The 21,755-nt window shown below is 43.4% G+C and overlaps 1 protein-coding gene across 1 annotated transcript in view; it reads right to left on the minus strand.

The window, feature by feature from the left end:
- LOC122808560 (cytochrome P450 2F3-like) overlaps nt 1-21,755 on the minus strand; it is a 176,395-nt gene that overhangs the window by 132,685 nt on the left and 21,955 nt on the right. Inside the window, exon 3 of the mRNA XM_044079516.1 lies at nt 4,695-4,847. Within this exon, the coding sequence (XP_043935451.1) occupies nt 4,695-4,847 (153 nt within the window). The remainder of the gene's footprint in view (nt 1-4,694; nt 4,848-21,755) is intronic.

Consider the following 21,755-nt stretch of genomic DNA (forward strand, 5'->3'; position numbering starts at 1 on the left):
GAGAGCTTTGCTTCCAGTTTGGCTATGTAAGTGCATCTCTCGCAGGTTGTAGTGTTGGGTGGTAGGAGGAAAGGGTTTTCTGTCTACATGAGGCAGTTGCTGCATGGCCCCAGTATGCCCAGATTCACCAGGTGGACAGGAGAAATCACCGGAAGCTGACCCTTGGACATGCCTGTTTAGGTGCTTTTTTGTAAAGGACAAGAGCTGTTTTCCCTTACTTTTGCAAGGTACTTTGCAATTATAGGTTGTTTAGTGCTTATAAATAATTTCTCCTTATTAACAAGGAGAGTTGAGTGCTTGTATCAGTTTAAGGCTTCTTAGTGCTTTCCAGCAGGTTCTAGAGCAAGTGCTAGTCACGGTGGTTCAGATTTTAGTGCTACTACTGAGAAACCTGCTAGTTCTAAGGGACAATTTGAAGAACAGACTTTCTGGCACCTGAAATAGTTTAACCGTAGCCCTGCAGTGCTGCAAGATGCAAAAAATGCACAAACACACGTGTTTTTAATCAGAAAGTTGAAACGGATAGAAATCAGCCCAAAATGGCTAAAATTACAATTTTAGAGCTGGAAACCACTCATCTAGTGTTATACAGGCAGTGCAATGCTCACCACTCCCACTGGTAAGCAGTAGGGCTTCCCCCTACCACAACAAGGTCCAGATAGCTCTGAACACAGAAAATAAAGTCCTGAAACCAGCAAAGCCTGGGATCTGGACTATACTAGCTAGGAAAGGTGGGAAGCAAGCAAACAAGATAGTTTGTTTTTTTTATGTTAAAATGTCTGTTGTTTTGGCCCTTTGCCCCCCATTGTCTCCGACTTTCTCCAGCTTTCTTGCAGTAACAGACAGAGGGTTATGACAGTCTGTGGGAATACCAGCATATGAGTGCTTCACATGCAAAAGATATGGATGTTGCCAGATTCAAACCATCAACACCATCACACATGCTACCATCCCAAGTCCAGTAATTCACACCAGCCACTAGACATAGAAGTATCATTCTACACATAATCAGCAGCATGCAGACATACACTGCCACCCCTGCATTACCTGAGACATAAATGTGTGGCCAGGTTGTATGTCTCAGCCTTGGAAGTGGCTGCTCTGTTGATATATCACTGCAGATTACTGTTACAGCAGCTGTATGGGAACATTTATGTGTTGAGGATGGGGGACGACCAACCCATGCTCTGCTGGCATAGATGGTTGTGTGACTGCCATATGACCCCGCTGGTTGACATCTCCCTTGAATAATGTAGTGGATTTTCCAGCCATGTGGCCTACTGAATGTTATGGAACACATACTATTGGACAGAATACCTGTTGCCACAAGTGGCTGTTAGAGCTCTTCCACGTAGCCCAGTAGCCCACTATATTCCCTTGCATACCTGTGGCAGGTCCATACATATGCTACCATATTTGTTGTACCCCTTACAACTAGTGTATAGATGAATGACTTATCTTGCGAATGCTTCTGTTGACAAACCTGTAGTTCTGGGCTGACTCTGTCTGATGAATGCAGTACACAGCCAATACATGGTTAGGTACAGATTGTGTGGGCTGGCTGGTATTCTTTTTACTGTTTGTATGCAAGTCAGAGTAAGGTGTCAGTCCCTAGGGCCCTACATTTTCAGTGCATGTGCTATGCATTGTCTCTTGCCTAAGGCCAGGGCATACAGGGCATGCCTATGTCTGGCTACAGGGACATCTTCAGGGGGTTCCTCCTCTGAGTCCTCCTGTGGGTGTGGCTGTGGAGACTAGATACTGGTGGGAGGCTGTATAGTTCCCTTTGGTGATCCTGCTGCAGCTGTATCCACAGGATTATACTGTGTAGGATGGCACATACTGTGACATCTGTGCATATGTGGCTGTAGAATACTGCAGGGCTCCACCAGATATATCAAAGCACCAGAACCGTGACGTTAGCAGGCCAAACACATGCTCTATGATGTTTCTAGTTTGTGCATGCACCTCATTATGGCATTCTTCAGTGCGTGTGTGTGCATTTCATATGGGTGTCATCATCCACAGTTGCAGTGCATAGCCAGCATCACCCAGTAGATGGCTATATGGGATGTCTCCCCTAGCAAACATCTGGTACAGCTGTGATGCATCCCAGATATGAGAGATGTGATAACTGCCAGGGCTGCCAGCATACACTATTCATGATAATTTCCTGGGCATTGCACATGACCTGGCAGTTGATGGAGTGATAGCCCTTGCAGTTGATGTAGATTCTACCCTTCTCACTGGGCAGTGCTTTGATGTGTACATGAGTTCAATCTATGGCACCCAGTACCTTAGGGTAGTGTGCTATGCTGTAGAAGTGTTGAATACTTCTGGCCCTCACCTTAGGGGTGAGGGGAAAATGAATGTTCTCACTGACATGTGGTACCATGGCATCCAGGAACTGGTGGAGTACCCTGGATGCAGATGCCTGTGGGACCCCCATCATGTCCCCAGTTGGTCTTTGGAAACTACCTGTAGTTAGTAACCTAAGGGCTACACATACCTTTATTTCCACTGAGATGGGTTCCCCTCTGTTGGGTCTGGGTCTGAGTTGAGCGTGGCAGAGCTCAGTGAGTTCTTGTAGTATAGCTCTGTCCATCCTTTAGTGCTCTACCATCTGCAGCTCATGTAGCTCCTGGAGTATTACCCTGGGCCTGAGCACTCTTCTCTTTGTCAGTCTAGGCCTATTGTCAGCAGCAGCATTGACCTCAGCATCAAACATATACAGATATAGCAGACCTGCATCAGCTCCTAGCATTCTGTCAGTTAAAAAATCCCATGTTTGTACTCCACTGGTGCAGAGTATGGGGGTGAAATAAGATTGTAGGGTGTGTGCATTCTTTATAGTGCTCTGTTATAGGTCAGCCTGTGTGATTGGCTACCCATGATGCATTTCACATGCCAGGTACATCATTAAGGGCTGTTAATGGCTGCAGTCTAAGTGAAACAGGGTCATCAATAATTAATATATCATTGGCTTTCTCAGCCAATTTTTTTTACAGCCTTCCTCACTCACCCCTGTGGCATGCATTGCAAACACATGCCACAAAGGTAAACATTGCTCAGCAGTCACTGCACACACCCCCATAAAAGGTCACACTCAGTGTGGAGGTGTGCCATGGAAATATGCTCAAACAAGGTGAAACATGCACCTCAAAAGTAAACAAACCTTAGCAGAAACTGTACATCCCCCGCTCACTCAGTGGTGCGCCACGCAAACAGGTGCCACTGAGCTCCAGTGAGCTTACAAGTTCTCAGACACACTCCCCTTTGATGTCAGCTAGCTCTTTTCTGGACACCAACATGGTTCTGTGCCTACACAGATGGGATCTGCAGACACAGATACCCATCTGTGCTACTCAGTAACCCCAGCTCATTTGCATAGCATTCCATTCACAGAACCTGGAAACTACACGGTTCCAGGCCCTGCCTCTTTAGCAACAGAACCATTCCACCATTGTGGATACTCCACTCAGTGTCCTATAACTTGTTACTGTCACATACTATTACATTTTTTTTTTTTTACACTTTTTAATTTTTTTTCATAACAGCATGTTTGCGTACTGTGGCATGACTTGCAAACAAACCCAGATTATTAAAACAAATATTTTAAATTGTTATCCATATGGTTTTAGACACATGGTGGGTAATTTTGCACATGTCTGTGTCTGTTATGCTATGTTTCCCCGTCTATTTGCACTTTTACAGCCCCTGTTGTCTGTTTTACATCCTGTACTCAGAAGTTTTCCGTGTGCAGTATGGCCTCCAACATGGGATCTACAGAATGGCCTATCTGCTTGCTGGATTGCTCTACTTACCTCATTTGTATGCAATTCACCTGCTCATGAGGTGATCTGCATGCCATGCATACTTCTGTGTTGGCACGCTCGTGCACACCTCTCATGTGTGTTTACTGTTTACTTTCATATAAGTAGTGCACCACAATGCCCACATGGAAAAAAGTCTGTGTAGGCTTTATTAAATTTCGCCCATAGACACACACACACACACACACACACACACACACACATATATATATATATATATGTGTGTGTGTGTGTGTGTGTGTGTGTGTGTGTGTGTGTGTGTGTGTGTGTGTGTGTGTGTGTGTGTGTGTGTGTGTGTGTGTGTGTGTGTGTGTGTGTGTGTGTGTGTGTGTGTGTGTGTGTGTATATATATATATATATATATATATATATATATATATATATATATATCTATGAGTGTGACCTTTCTAAAGACATGCGTCTGGAGTATTTCTCCCCGGGCCTACGCTGAAAACAGGATCTGTGGAACCTAGTTGGACTTTCCCAGTCAACAAATGTTAAATAAATAAATATATATAAATATATATATATATATATATATATATATATATATATATATATATATATATATATATATATATATATATATACAGAGAGAGAGAGAGAGATAAATATGGATATAGATAGACAGATAGATATAGATATAGATACAGATATAGATATAGATATACATACAGAAAAGAACATTATGGAAAAAAGAATTTGGTAACAAGGTGCATTCCTCTTAATCTATCAGATTTAATAAAGTATGTGATATGCCATAAGGTGGATTATGCGTAAATACACATATAGCAACATTATGTACTGCTTGGGCATTGCTTACAGACTCAATGGAAAATAGTAATAATAAATAATTCTTACCATTCTGCTCTTCAAAATATTTAACTAAAAATGTTGCCTCTTCCAGAATCCTGTTTTCCATTGATCTTTTGCCAAGACCAAAATTTCTTAGTAACGTGAGGGTAAATCTTCTTTGTTCCTTCCAGGGCTGTCCATATGGAACCGTGTTAATACCTGTGGAGGAAATATGTTCATCTATTATGATATGCCTCTCAGAGCACAGTGATGCAAACTTCTGATATCTGATTTTCTGATGCTAACTTTGCTACCATTTCACATCCATTAGTCATACCATGGAAGACATCATCTTTGATGATGCAACAAATGTTTCTGCAAAAACTGAAACATCAGTTTTTGAATTGTGAACTCAGTTTGTCTAAAAATAAAGAGATGTGGGTAATTCAATAAGCCCTACATGGAGCGATTCTCTGTGTAGTAATAGTGATGTGCACAGAACACAAAGTCAGGAGGCGAAACAAGACTGGGGCGTGCATGAGCCTCCCAGCACTGTTCAGACATGGAGGTGACCGCACAATGCAAATCACCTCATTTGCTGGTGAAAACCATGCAAATGAGGTGAATTTGTGTTCTAGGAAGCAGACAGGTATCTGTGTAGGAGCTGTGACTGCAGGAGAAATGTATGCTCTTAGTAACCATGTACTGGAATGTAAAAATAAAAAGGGGCCATGACAACTCAAATGAAAGCATGTATTAGGTGCAGTATGCATGCCAATGGCCAAATCTATGGCCACTGGGATTTAAAACTGATGCATTTAATGAAAAATCAAAGTTTTTTAACACATATGACATGCTTAAGTGGTGCTCAGTGACCTGCAAGCATTATAGATCATAAAATAAAAATTAAAGTAGAAAAATATGACATAGAAAGCTATATTGAAGTTCCCCATTATACTGAATAGAAGGCAGAGTCATAGTGGTTGCCAGCGACATAGGGTCTGGTGTAGTGCAGTAACTAGGGTATATGCAGTTAGGTGTATGTAAATGAGCTAAGTTTACTGAATAAAATGGGCTACCATGTCCGCAGGTACCTAACCATGTAGGGGCTATAATATGGTAGTATAGGTAGAAAAGGCAGATGACGTGAGAAGGGTGTGTGTTATGGTTTGTGTAAGCACATTGGAGCTCAGCAGCTCCTGCTTGTGGTCAGCTAAGCACAGCTAAGCCGGGGGGTGTCTGAAGCACAGGAGAGGGCTCTTTCTACTCAGCAATGTTTAAACTAGTTCCATGGGTTTGCACGGAGTGCCACAAGGCTTAGAAGTGGAGGAAATTGGAAAAACAATAAAAATGAAAGGAAATAGCTTGGAAAAAGGCAATCAATTATAAATGACTAATATTCCCTCTGCCACTCACAGTGGTCCAGTCAAACCCCTCAATAATGCAGCTGGCAGCTGGAATGTATCATAGTCAGTCAATCACACAGGCTACATCTGCAGCACACCAGTATAAAGTATAAGTATGCAGACACCTTTCAATCTGATTTTCCCACATACTCTGCAACATTGGAGTACACACTTGCGAATTTTAACCTTTCAAAATGATAGGGGCTGCTGCTGCTTTGCTACAACTCTACGTGCTACAGGTTGAGGGCAGTGATGAGGATGATGCTGACAACTGGCCCAGACTGAGGAGGAGAAGAGTGTTAAGGCCCAGCGTAACCTTTCAGGGGCTACATGAGCTGTAGATAGTAGAGCACTACAGGGTGGACAGAGACATACTATATTAACTCACCAAGTTCTGCTGCCCTCACCTCATATCAGCAAAAACAAACAAGTCCAACACTAAGGTTAACCGTTAATGGAGACAACTCAAATTATACAAACAGAACGCAAACTCCAAGAATACGGACACGTTGAACATTAAGGATATTTAATAACTCAGGTTACAAAAACCCTTCATCAGTGTGTAACAATTGCATAAAAACATGACATTTTATACTCTCACAGACACATAACACAGAGTTCAGTGAGCAGAGAAATTCAACTTCTAGGGGCCTCCAGCTCTAGCAGTAACAGGCTAAGCCATTCTACACCTTCGACGGGTGGAATGGACGTTTACAAATCTTTAACATCTATAGTTAGGAAACTGAAGCCCTCGTTAAACTGTAAATACTGTATACTCCCTAAAATGACTATGAGACCACAGATTAAGAAGCAAGAAGAAAGGGATGATAAAGTGTAGCATGTGCCCCCAATGCCCCTTTATGGAGATTGGGGTCAACTTCTCGATCAGAGGAGTGCCCTATGTGTCAAAGGGAAAATTTGACTGTAATACTAAAAGTATAGTCTATTTGGCCCAATGCCAAGCCTGCCCAGCTTTTTATTTTGGGAAGTCGGAAACGGGAAACTAAAAGAAAGGGTTTACGAACACCTTTACAGCATTACAACATCAAAGCACGAAAATGCTCTGGCTAGACATGTGAGTGCTTTTCCATTACACTGTTTTAAATTTAGAGTGATTGACCAGGTTATGAGTGATGAAAGTGGTGGCCCTAGTTCATTATTCCTAGAAAAACTGGAATTAATATGGCAACTTCGTACCAGGGCCTGCTACCCGCCAGGACTGAATTAAGTTTATTCCATATCTTGCATCCTTAAACTAAAGTGTTTAATAAGGTGAATATATACTTTGTTCACTAATATATACTTGTTGCCTATACATGAATGTATCTACATTTAGAGTTGTTTATGTGAATGTGTACTCTTACTCCACATTTTATTATATTCACTGGACGTCATTTACAGGAATGTTTTCTCTGCTCCAGTCTTTATAGCTTTTCAGCTTGATGGTCTTAAATTCAGACAACATGGAGCCAATATAAGTGTTTTATTATATTTTCCATCCTATTTTTTAGAACTTTCATTATTAACTACTACTAAAAGTTATTTAAGATTGTAATACTTTTTCACACAGTGGTAAAGTATTTTATTTTATACTGTTTTCAATTATACACTTCATTCTGGACTTCTCACTTTTTACTGTCATCTTAACTATTGGTTTAAATGTTTGTATGTTTTTTAAATATTTTTGAAAACACTTTTAAAAGTTTTTTTAAGAGTGTTTTCGAAGTGATGAGCTATATTTATATTTACACATATACAAATATATTTACTGCACACATATTTGTTTCACAAGAAGCCGGATTTTTAAAGAAGCATAGAATGGGTTAATTGTAATTTCATGCTTACCTTGGGGGCGGGCTTGTCTTTTGCTTGGAGGAAGTTGACGTGGTTTGAATTTGTATTTACTGTTTGAAACATTCTGGTTGCAACTGTCTGATGAAGTCACACTAAGGGATGAGACGAAAAGCGCTTTGCGGTTACTGTTTTTTACTGTTTTTATCATTTGTTTGAAGTAAAGTCTGGAGAATAAACTTTGGAAGCTACTACTGTGTACATACCTCAAGCCCTCTTGCCTGCATTCCTGTTTTTGTAGTTACCTGTTTCGGTATTCCAAGTTTGTCTAGTTATCACAACTCCCGTATACAGCATGCTTCACAGCTGTACCAGGCATTTGCCAAGGGGGACATCCAGTACAGCAATCTAGTGGGGGATGCTGGTTATGCAATTGCACACTGGATGATGACACCCATCAGAAATGCGCGCACACACACACACACACACACACACACACACACACACACACACTCACTGAAGAATTCCATAATGATGCACACTCACAAACTAGGAACATCGTAGACCATGTGTTTGGGCTGCTGAAGTCACCGTTCTGCTGCCTTGACATATCTGTTGAAGCCCTGTAGTACTCTCCAGCCACATGTGCACAAATATTCATAGTATCTGCCATGCTACACAATATGATCCTACGGAAACAGCTGTGACAGTCTGTGGAAATTTGTACAATTGAGAGGTATGCTCCCCTCCCCCAACACACCCGTATTCCCATATAAATGCAGTAATATTTATGTTTGTAGGGTAACAGCAGCAGACCACACATTCCCACAGCTGTCCCAATCAACTTGCTAACTTCTTCCATGTCCACAATATGCAGAGATCAATGTGCTATGCCTGTGCATGGTTAATACTCTCAGGAAGTAAACAGCACTTGCTGTTGGATATTGTGGCTTACTGATCTAAGTACAGTACTATGTTTGACAGGGTCTGTGGTTTGAGACTGGCCATGACAGACAGTTGAGAAGCAGATGTCATAACCATCAGAAAATGCAAGCTAATACAAAATGTTCTACCAACTGTCTATGCCTGGAAGAGCAATAGCAGTACCCTGTCCCCATGTCTGGACCTGTGTCTGACTGTTATATATGGGGCTCTCCAGACATCAGTCTGTAAGAGTTTGACAGCTACGGCCAACATGTAGCCTTATAATAACACTGCAACACAAACCGTCTGAGGAACACAGCAGATGTAAGGGTGCAATGATGGACAAACTGCTAAACAGGTGAGGAGGGTAGAGTCTACGTCAACCACAAGGGCTATCACTCCATCAACTGCCAGGTCATGTGCAATGCTCAGGGCATTATTATCAATGTGTGTGCTGGCAGCCCTGTCAGCTATCATGACTCTGACAGCTGTACCAGGCATTTGCCAAGGAGGCCATTCCGTATGGCCATCTAGTGGAGGATGCTGGCTACGCACTGGAACCATGGATGACGACACCCATCAGAAATGCACACACACCCACTGAAGAATTCCATAATGAGGCACTCACACATGTGTTTAGGCTGCTCAAGCCACGGTTCCACTTCCATGACATATCTGGTAGAGGCCTGCAGTACTCTCCAGCCACATGTGCATATATGTTCATAGAATCTGCCATGCTACACAATATGATCCTGTGGAAACAGCTGTGGCAGGAACATCACAGGGAAGGGGGACACAGGCCCCCACCATTGCCAAGGTCCCCACAGGCACATGGAGACTTGGAGGACGAACGGCCTCAGCCTATCCCTGTAGGCAGACGTAGGCATTCCCAGTATGCCCTTGGCAAAGAGGCAACACATAGCACATACACTGACACCCTAGGGGCCCAGGGACTGACATCTCACTCTGATTCACATACACACAGTAAAATGGATGCCAATCACATCACACTACCTATACCTTACCATGTATAGGCTGTGTACTGCCTGCATCTGACAAAGTCAACCTTGAAGCATTGTCCTCTCAACTGCTGCTGGCACATGGTAAGTCACTCCTATTAACAATAAATGAATGAGTAGTAGACTGTGGTAGCATATGTATGGTATTGCTGCATGTATGCCTGGGAATGGTGTAGGTTACCAGGATAGCTGCAGACAATGGACAGCTATGTGGGAAAACAGGCGCTCTCACCCAAATACTGGCTGACCCACAATATGCAGTAGGCCTTAAGCCAGCAAAATCCACTGAACTATGTGAGGGATTTACAAACAGTGGGGTCAAAGGGCAAATGCATAGATGTTAAGTCCCATACATAGCACTAATCCTCTTACAGCAAGAAATCTGCACAAACCCATAAAGAAATGTGGAGCAAAGGCCCCAAAACAGGGACAAGTCACAAATATTGCACTTACAAACATAGAAAGTTGCTAGAATAACAGCTGTTGCAGTAGCATGAATTTGCTGAAGGTCAAGAAGTCTGAAACTCAAATGTCTGTCATTACTGTCTAACTTCAGCCTACAATGAAGTCACCGTTATTTGCCACACAACCAGAATTTTATGAAAAATGGACTCAAAATGTGACCTCAACATCTGCACAGTCTGTAAAGATGTATACACTTAAGATGTATGCCAGCCTCCCCTCAACACACCTGTGTTCACATAGAACTGCAGTAACATTTATGTCTGTAAGGTGATAGCAGCAGGCCACACATTCCCAGAGCTGTCACAATCAACTTGATAACTTGTTCCATTTTTACAATATGCATGGGGTCAATGTGCTGTGTATGTTTGTGGTTAATAGTGTCAGCAAGTAGACTCCACTTATTGGTTTCTGTTGTAGCTTAGTGGTCTAAATACAGTATTTTAGTTATTAGGGTCCATGGTTTGAGACTGGCCCTGGTAACTGTTTTGCATGTCAGCTATGCCAATGGTAGGAATTGTACACACTGGTCAGAAATAAATATTTGTTACTGCAGGAAAGCTGGACAATGGAGGGACAGAAGGCAACACATATGGATAGTACACAGGTGTGAGTAACCTACACAGTTCTTACTACAGCAGGTTGTGACAAGTCAGTTGATTGCCAGGATATAAAGGCTGCCACATACTGTCAACAAGTCAGTGGGCACCATCCATACCCGTGGAATGACAGGGTGTCACAGAATGTCCACATGTATGCCTCATATATCTGTTCTGCTTGTAATAACATTGCATTTGCCTGTCAAACTATTGGCAAACCAATAAAGGTTGATGTGAAAACAGTAACGACAGACAGTAGAGAGATGCAGGTGACATACCCATAAGTAAATGCAAGCTAATACAAAACCTTTCAACCAACTGTGACATTTGGAAGAACAATATTAAGAGCCTGCCCCCATGTCTGGGCCTGTGTCTGACTGTTACATATAGGCCTGTCCAGATCTTCATCTGTAAGAGTATGAGAGCTATGGCCAACCTGTAGCCTTACAATAATAGTGCAACACAAACCATCTGAGGACCACAGCAAATATACGGGGAACAATGATGGACAACCTGCTAAACAGCTACTGTCAGAGGTGTGAGGTCTATAACCCTGTGTGTGATGTTGCAACTTCTACCTCACTCACACCATAACTATAAATAAATAACAGCAGCAACTGTGGACAGAAGCCATGACTGCACTACAGAAAGACAAGGGAAACTCTGCTCAATCCAATGCACTCTGTACCCACACCAGGATATGACTCAGTTAATAAGGATAGCACACAGCCAGGAGATTCTTCACACAGTATATCACAGAGGTGCTTGACTGTTTACACAGGTTCATCATTCAATCAGCTTTAGCACACAAAATCCTGGACAGGACTACAGCTACCTCTGGAATGGAGTCAAACTTTTACTATTGAAAGTCTTACTGGGCATGCTCCTACACTTAGAGAATTACAGACCATGCATAAATCCACATCTGACTGTACAACTCTGTTGTCCAGATATGTCTTCACATACAGACAGCTATGTACACATTAACTGTCTCCCCACCCCCATCAGACAGGATTACTCACAGCTATCTGGGGGTGGAACATATGTGACATATCTGCATCTGTTGAAGGTGATAGGCATATATATATATATATATATATATATATATATATATATATATATATATATATATATAGATATATATATATATATATATATATATATATATATATATATATATATATATACACATATGTAACATATACAAATATATCAATTATAGACAGGAAGGGACAGGGGAAGGGAGAGACAGACATAGATGGATAGAGAGAGAGAGAGAGACAGAAAGAGAGAGACAGAGAGAGAAAGAAAGAGGCATAGAGAGAGAAAGAGAGGGAGAGAGTCACCCTGAAAGGCATAGAGTGATGACCTCATGCAGACATTTGCACATGAATTGCAACCACTGGCACGTGGCAGTATGAAAGTTACCTCCATTGTGTAATAGCAGTCAGGTAGGGTTTGTAATCTCACCTCACCTGCCATGAGTGTGTGTGTGTGTGTGTGTGTGTGTGTGTGTGTGTGTGTGTGTGTGTGTGTGTGTGTGTGTGTGTGTGTGTGTTTCTAGGTTAAAGCATTGTGAGGCCTTTTCCACCCAGTAAACCTCCCATTGCCCTACTTTACAAGGCCTGATGATGTCATTCACCTTAGAAGTCCATTTGGACACTCTTTAGCTCTGTAAGCTCCGTGCACACGTAATAAATGCGTAGCACTATAGTACATGTAACTATATAGATAGGGGTTCTAATCTCAGTGCTAGCAACTGTATGTGTGTGTTTGTAGGTTAAAGTATTTTAAGGCCTTTTCCACCCAGTAAACTTCCCATTGCCCTACTTTAAAAGGCTTGCTGATGTCATTCACCGTAGAAGTACCTTCAGACAGTATTCAACTCTATAAGCTGCATGATGCACGTGATAAATATGTAGCACTATAGCACATAAAACTAAATAGGCAGGGGTACTAATCTCAGCACTGGCAACTGTGTGTGTGTGTGTGTGTGTGTGTGTGTGTGTGTGTGTGTGTGTGTGTGTGTGTGTGTGTGTGTGTGTGTGTGTGTGTGTGTTTGTAGGTTAAAGCATTTTGAAGCCTTTTCCAGCCAGTAAACTTCCCATTGCCTACTTTGCATGGCTTGCTGATGTCATTTACCTTAGAAGTACCTTTGGATACAGTTCAGGGCTATAAGCTCTGTGGTGTACGCAATTAATATGTAGTATTATAGTACATATAACTAGATAGGTAGGGATTCTAATCTCAGCACTACCAACTGTGCATGTGTTTGTAAATAAAAGCATTTTGAGAGACCTTTTCCACCCAATAAACCTCCCATTACCCTACTTTACAAAGCCTGCTGATGTCATTCACCTTCAAAGTACCTTTGGACACTCTTCAATCCTATAAGCTCCATGGTGCATGTGACAACTATGTAGTAGTATACTAGAGAAAACTAGATAGGAGTTTTAATCTCAATACTGGCAACTGTGATACTGTGTGTGTATGTGATAAATATGTAGCAGTATGGTAGGGGTTCTAATCTCAATACTGGCAACTGTTTGTGTGTGAAAGATACCATTTTGAGGCCTGTTCCACCCTGGTGACCCTCAATGCATTACTTTACAGGGCCTGTTCATGTCATCCACCTTAGATCCACTGTTGTGCACTGTCTAGGCATATAAGCTCTGTGGTGCATCCAATAAGTAGGCTGCACTATAATACATACAACTAGGTAGGAAGGGGTTTGAGTCTTAGTGCAGCCAACTCTACTACTGAATATGTTTGAGTGTGAAGCATATCCCCTGTGGCTGTTGTGTATATTGGTTATACCATTTTAAGGCCTGTTGACCCCCCATGGCATTAATTTAAAGAGCCTGTTGTTGTCATTCAGCTTAGATGCACCATGTCAAATTCTACAGGTCACACCAGTCATCTGTACAGATGTATGCAGAATTTCCAGATGTTTGCAACAGATATGTGGTCAGTCTCCCATAACAATGGGGTATTATGACAAATCATTGGCAAATATGTGACATTTACTGTACTGACAAACATGTCAGCTTCAGACATCATGCCCGTCTAAAACATCATACTGATACAAAATCTGTTACCTTATCACCTGTCTAGGTTTGTAAGTGCAATATGTGAGAACAGTCCCTATTTTGTGTGGTTTATCCCCACATTTATGAAGTCATTCCCAAGATTAATTGGTGTAAAAGGTTGTGGGTTATGTCCCTGACATATAATCTCTGTGGCGCATGTGATATGTATGTAGCACTATGGTACATAGAAGTCGATAGGTAGGTATTCTAATCTGACTATTTCCAACTCTGTGAGTGTATGTGTTTTGTATGGTTTACAGTCATTTGATCAAATGCACATTGCTTGATCAGGTATAGCACCGACTTTTATGCACGAATCTTGTAATGCCAAACGGTTGGAATGTCATAAACAACACTGAATTCAACATTTACGACCACTCTACCACCTAAATAAGCATTATCATGGGTCAAAAAGGGGGCGATATTTTGCGATTCACAACTTTTGCAATTGCTTTTTTGAGATTTTGCCGAACTGCTTTTGACAATACCCATTCGACCATCCACTGGCCAAACAAATGCATGTATAGCATTTTGTATACCTATCCCCTGCAGCTGTTTTGCCTGTGCGTATGCAATGGTCATACCATTTTGCATGGCTGTTCCACCCTGTTAACTCCCCATTGCCAACCTAGTCAGGGCCCCTACAGATATCATCCACCATAGAAGCAAAGTTACACATTTTCTAAAACAAAGTCATTGTTGCACATGCAATAGTCATGTCAGTCTGTATTGTACATAACAAGATAGGTACGTATTCTAATCAGAGAAGTGTCAACTCTGTGCGCATGTGTGTTTCAATGCATATCCCCAGTCAGCTGTGTGCGTGTGTGTTTGTGATGACTTTACCATGTTAAGGGCCTGTGAATCCCCCATTGGCAATCCTAACAGACCCTGCAATTGTCACCACCCTGAATAGTAGTGGCAGACACTGCAATACTATAGTAGCAGTGTGGTGCTTGTGCTATGTGTATAGCAGTATTGTATGTAAAACTAAACAGGTAGAGGTTCTACTGTCAACAAGGGCAGGTCATGAGTGAGTGTGTGTTTATGCATGTATATCCTCTTGCAGCAGTCTAACTGGGTTACAGCCACCAGCATACCTCTCAAATCCTCTCAGACAGATGTGTGATTAAATCCACACAGAACAGTGGGGCAAAGGTCAAACACAGAGCACAAGCTTCACATATTGCTGTGACACACATGGAAAGTATATACCAGAACAGGTTGTGCGTTTGAATGCACATCCCAAAAGGTATATGTTTTGACATAAAAATATACATCATTAATCTGTAATGTTAGTCTGTCATGCTTTTCCAACAATTTGCCAGAAAACCACAATGTTATGACAAACAGAAACAAAATATGTGGTAAACATCAGAACATTCTGCAGACATATTTAGAGATCAGTGGTATGGCCAACATCTGTACCACACTGCAGGTTGCAGTCCGTGTTTGGCAAGGTGTGACCTGTTACAACAACTGAAACAATACAGACATGCTGAGAGTGTAGGTCAACAAACATTTCATAAAGTTGTCTACTATTTGCACAGAGCAGTTATTGCACATCAGAGGCACCTTAATGTTATGGCAGATAGCATAAGCTCAGGTAATGTCACACTGAGAAAGTGTCATAGTAGCACACCAAAGGAAGTCCTGTGTGTTGTACTTGCTGTGGGTATGGTATGTCCTGCCAACTCTCACGTTACTACAAGACGTGCCCCACAGTCCACATTTGATAAGGTGGCAACCACAATCTGTGTCACCTATGTAGGTGCAATATGTACATATGTGAAGGCCCTGTGACTACCTGCTGCCCCCAATGACCCACATGTAGAAATGCATGAATGTTAACTGGCACCACCCACATATGTAGGTACTGCCTAAGGCTGTCTCAACTATAAGTATTGTGCAGTCTGTCATTGAGCCACAAACTGCTATTAACACACTGCAATGGACCATACAGTTGGTATGGAATGGTGCCCAGGTCCTGGCCACATGCTGAAGGCAACAACAGTGTCAGTATACCATACAGCAAGGACATGGCCCCAGTATTCCCCACATCAGCACCAACCCCATAAACACAAAGACTGTGACGACAGACCTGGGTAGTCAGGATGCCAACTATGTTGCATTCAGGCAGCAAGTAGTGGCAGTGGTCAGAAAATGCTTGTATGTGTTGCACCACATAGGTAAAGGGACTGCATTCAGACAAATGGTGGTCAGTACCTCTGAATAGTCCTCAGTCAGTACAATATTACATTAGCAGCATGGCCAGTCTGCTATATATACTGCAGAAACTGTAAAAGCTATGTTAACACCCACAAAGGTTAGCCATGGCCCTCAACACCTGTTTCACGCAGACAGCCTGTAATCAGTAGTGCCCCTCTGGTTATCGGTCAGATTGCCCACAGGTGTCTGTGGCATGCCTATATGGCAATGTTGTGCTCAGCCCTTCAATAGCTGCCCCATCTACATGAGTATAACTCTGCGTATTACTGGCACGAGAGGCCTGCTTCGCATATGACATAGCAAAAACACATGCTGGAGAGTCAGGTTTGGCTCCCAGAGGCTGCCCTGTGTCAAGACTACACTGCCCAAACATCCCAAACACACTACCATGCATACCCTCATCAACTGCATCAAGGTTGATTGAATAGGAAAAACATCTGTCCCTAGGGTTCAACCTGTGTCCAGCAATGCCAGGGGCCACAGCTGCTGATCGATGATTCTGTTGGGCAAAAAGCAATGGCTAGGCTTGTAAGGGACCCAGGGCCAGTACTCTAGTAACCTCCATGTATCTATGAACCTGTAATCCTACGGAATACTCAGGTGACATATATGAAGGCTAGCTGGCTGTGTCAAGGGTATGCATGCAAGGTTACATTGTCTGCTCCCATTGTCCCTCACACACTGCTGCATGCATATGCACCTAGGTAAACATGCACATATAAGCCATACCTTGGCAATGAGAAGGTTTCTGTCTTTTTACTCCACCATACTCAGCTTTGGTAATGGCAGCAGGTCCCCAGGACATACACACAGACACCTGGCACAAAAGCAGAATAAGGTCTGTGAGACAACAGTCAGTCAACAGTACTAACAGCAATAAAGCATCATGGCACAAAGGTACATACATTATGATGTGTACCCATGACAATTGGCAGCAGACAACACCTTACACGGCATGATAATAGTACACTGCACACTGGCATTACCTGCACTATATGCACCCTGTGCATCAGACACATATTAGCATGTCCCTGCATTAATGGTATGGATAACAGGTATGTGGCATGGGTATCATCACATGCACAGGGTGTGGTGTGGGGTTTTGATATCATGTGTGTGTGTCTGGAGGGGTGGTGTACACCTGGCCATGGAGAGGAGCTGTGTGTGTCTGGTGGTGACCTGCATGTGATAGTGATCTATGAGTTTGTGTATGCACACAGTCAAGCCATGTGCTAACCCTACATGAGGGTATGTTGGACAGCCATGTACACTACATGGCAGGATATACAGTTCACCATCGCCAGCCACTGACATGGGAACTGGTCCTGCCAAGAGTGTCACTGGCACCACCTTGCCCAAGTGCAGATGTGGTATTATTTCCTGATTGTGACCACTGTCTGCTAGGTCTGTATCCCTCATGGGACTGGCCAGGACCATGTTCCCATGGCCTGCTATGTTGTGGTGTGGACAGCACCCTTCTTTCTGTAGTGCTAGTCATACTGCCACTATGGGAGTGTGAATCTGCATGGCCACATGGGCTCTCAGCTGATGTTGCTGACCTACGTCCACATGTCCGATGCCCTACTCCCACCACATGTTCAAGCTCAGACACTGTATGGTTAAGAACCGACAATAGCTCACCCCACTGTCTCTCCATGACATCAGAAAAATGACATACAGCATCACCAATGTCATGGAGGGTGTCACACATGTCAGGAAGTGTTGCATCCATGACTCTGAGGGTCTTTCCGGTGTACCATTCACAATGTGCCTGTGGCTCCATGATGGACAGAAACATGTGTTGGGTGACACGTACTGTGACACCTCTGACAGGGGCTGGATGGCAGCAGTCCTCTTTGAGCACCCCGTCAAGCTGCCTGTGTAGGACCTCACCAGCTTTCTGGCTATGGCTAGTGTCTACAGTCACAGATGCCATAGTCACCACACTACCCTGTTAGATGCCACCACCCTCTGACTGTCTGATATCTGTGGCTGCTAGGGACAGGGTATATGTGGGCATACTGAACTTGTGTGGGGACACTGGGGGTAGAAGTGGGATGTCAACCAATGGCACAAATTCAGCCCCCAACTACCTCAGTTGTGCCTCACTATGGCCACCATCATCATCAGAGTCTGATGAGACACTGACTTCAGGTTGTGAATGGGAGAGACCCCAACCCATATGTTCACCTGTGAAGGGAAGAAAACATAAGTAAATTACTTCCTGCACTATAATGTTTGGTGATACACACACACACACACACACACACACACACCTATATATATATATATATATATATATATATATATATATATATATATATATATATATATCTATAGGTAGGGTACCATAAAGGCATTATACAGCCCACACCTTGTGAATGATTCCATGCACGACACACAGTAAGACCACAACAGACACACTCTGGACAGGCCCTCAAAAACATGCAGTGCAGCTACATCCAGTTAATGTTGCTACTACTATACACCTGTGAGATACGTGAGAAGGGAGCGTATGTGATTGACCTTCTCCTAACACACAGTGCACCTGTGTATACACTACTAATGTACCCCTATATAGCACAGTGGCTACACCTACACAAAAGTACATGCAAATATGTTACAGCTCCTGCAAATAGGTTCCTGTGATGAACAATGTGATGAACTGCAGTGAACCCTACCACAAGTGAACATGCACATATTGCAATATGGCTAAGTTTAACAGTTGTGTGCATGTGAAACTGGCTGCCCTTAACATGCCTAGGGTACAGGTGAGCCACAACATGACAGTACCACACTCACCGGATTCAGGTTGATGTTACAGAACCACACCAGAGGTACCTATGGGGTTGTGGGGGAGAGTTATTGTCAGCACACACACATGTGGCATTGGTGCAGGATAATATGTGCATTTATGAACATGTACTCTACAAGTTGTGATACTACCCAAATTGCTGACATTTAGAAAATGTGTGCACATGTGTGCATTACAAATTCCCACCCACAAATGCAGATTGAGCTGACATATGCATACAGGTATGCAAAGGCTGCCACTATAAATGCTACAGTACTAATGTGATATCCACTGGAGTCTTACCTGGACACTCCTTGGCTATAGAGTCTGTGCCACCCACCTCCATGACAAATGTAGTGATGGTTTCCTGGGAGGCGGTGGCTAAACCAAGGTTTATGAGGAGCTCCTCAGAGGCTGAGAGTTGTGCTTGAGTAGCAGGCCCTCCACCAGTGTCAGCACAGTCCCTGGCCACAACTGCACCCCTTTGCTGTGCATTATGGATGAGGTCTGTGGCACGATGTTGGACCTGTTTGTAGCTCCTGTCCTGGTGACCCACATGGTTGACTGTTGCCACCAGTTCTGCCCACAAGGCAGTACATTGTTGCAGATTTTGTTGGCTCCTTCCCAACAGTATCTGGTGATGGATTCTGAGGGTATCAATGTTTACAGCAGTCTCCCCTTCTGAGAACACCCTGTTCTGTCTACAGTACATCACACCTGAAAGACATGAACAGGGGAACACATCACAGGACGGCATACATTGGCCACCCTTATATACAGACCCTATACATCCACTTTTGCCAACACTATCCACTGCTAACACCCACATCATACCCCTGCCATCTATCAACACATTATGTGTGTGGGTATCAGCAACATACTGGCATTAAAGCATGCATTGGCCTCCTGATCCTGATGTTTCATGTCCCCCCCAATGAGGACCATTAATGTGCATATTTCTCTGATCACCATTAACATCACACAGTGCATGAAGCAGCTAGCAACATCACAGAGGCTCCCAACCAGTGAACGGTAGGCCATCGAACATCTACAGTACAGCTATAGGCTATAAGGCCAACCCTCTATCCTGTTTCATACATACTCCTCAGCAGTGACCTCACTCTGGCCTGCAAGACTATCACGGACTCCACATTGCTGGGACTGCTGCACAAGTGCAAGTCATGCTCCACTCTGTTAACACACACATACAACCTCCACCTGGTGAGTGACCTGAACAGGCCTTCTTGGCAGCTCAGGTGTGTGTCCCACTCACCCTGCAGTGGAATGGGCACCCTGTCCACATCAGGCAGGGAAGCTGCCTTCACCTTTGCAAGCATAGTCTGGTCAACTGGATGGTTAACAGCACATGCACCCTTGGGATACCACCTGGGTCCCTGTTGGACGGGGGCATCAGCTGCTGCCTTGCATACACATGGGCTAACATGTGATCTAGTCATATGGCTGCACAGGGTTCATAGCCTAGTAACCTCGTATGGTACCAGGAATTCTAGAAATGGCCTGACTTCTGTGACAGACTATGTTGTTATATGTCCATACACATCACTGCCATTGACTGCTGGGTGTCCCCTTTGGGCAGCGTTACAGTACCATGTCATCCAGCCTACATCCCTCAAATAGGTGTGTGCTACTACAGGTGCATGTGGATATTCCTGGAACATCTGAGCTACACAATAACAGAGAGCCATGCATATGTGTTGTAGGGTGACCTACTCATAAGTGTTTGACATCTGCAGTACCTAGCTGTTTTTGGAATGTGTACATGTGCCTGATAGATGTGGACCCCCCCTGCCAGACAAATGTGCATTTCCGGACACCAGCTGGATAATACGTGAGAGGGCATTAAGGACCTGCTACATGGTGATGAGGAGAGTTGGGCAGGTGTTGGGGATGTCCTGGTTACTGATGAGGGGACAGGGGGTGAAGTTTTAACTGAGCCTGTCTGCCAGCAGGTTGGCTATATCTATGGCATTTGTGTATGTGGTGTTATTGGACACCACTTCAGAGCAGATTTGGGTGTTGCCTTTGAGATTACGGACATATGTGAAAAAGGCCTTGTGATTGTCTTTGGACGATGTGGCCAATTTGGATTAAAGTTAGCCTTAGAGGATTTCACCAGTTACCTTATTTGCTTGTTCAGACAAAGGAGAGATTGCTTCCAACTTGGCACCTGCTCCTTCTTGGCCCTGGACAGCACTTTGTTCCTTCTATTGTAGAGTTTGTTTATTGCTACTGTCAAACAGACCGGTTTACTCTTCATTGAGGAAGATGATTTGGCCCTGTCAGGTATTGCTGAGTCCATACAGCTATGTAGGTGCTCATCTAGTTTTTTGGTGTAGGCTTGGACATTACTGCCATTTCCAACTGAAGGAACAGTGGCTGTGAAGCTACTTATACCAGCTCTGAGGAGATTGCAGACAGCTTTGGAAACGTTTTTTTGTTTGACCCTGACAAGGAAGGGATCCAGAGATATGGTGACTTTAAAAGTGATCAGTTTATGGTCAGATATTACCAAGGAGGATAACACTGTAGGAGTACTACAGTGGCTACCGATATTGGTTAGGACCAGGTACAGGATATTTTCACCACTCTTAGGGCTGTTGAACAGCTGATCCAATTTATTGGCAAGGAATCACTGGGCATTCATGTTTGGGCTAGAATAGGTCTTGCACTCTATAGTTGGGTAGTTAAAGTCACCCAGGATCAGGGCACAGGGTTGAATCTTGATAGATTCAAGTAAGTCCAGATAGGTGGAGTGGGTGTCCTGACCTATGGTTGGGGGTCTGTAGCTAGCTA

The sequence above is a fragment of the Protopterus annectens genome, chromosome 8.part0, assembly GCF_019279795.1.
Source record: "Protopterus annectens isolate FY-2018-M chromosome 8.part0, PAN1.0, whole genome shotgun sequence".
NCBI classification, from domain to species: Eukaryota; Metazoa; Chordata; order Ceratodontiformes; family Protopteridae; genus Protopterus; species Protopterus annectens.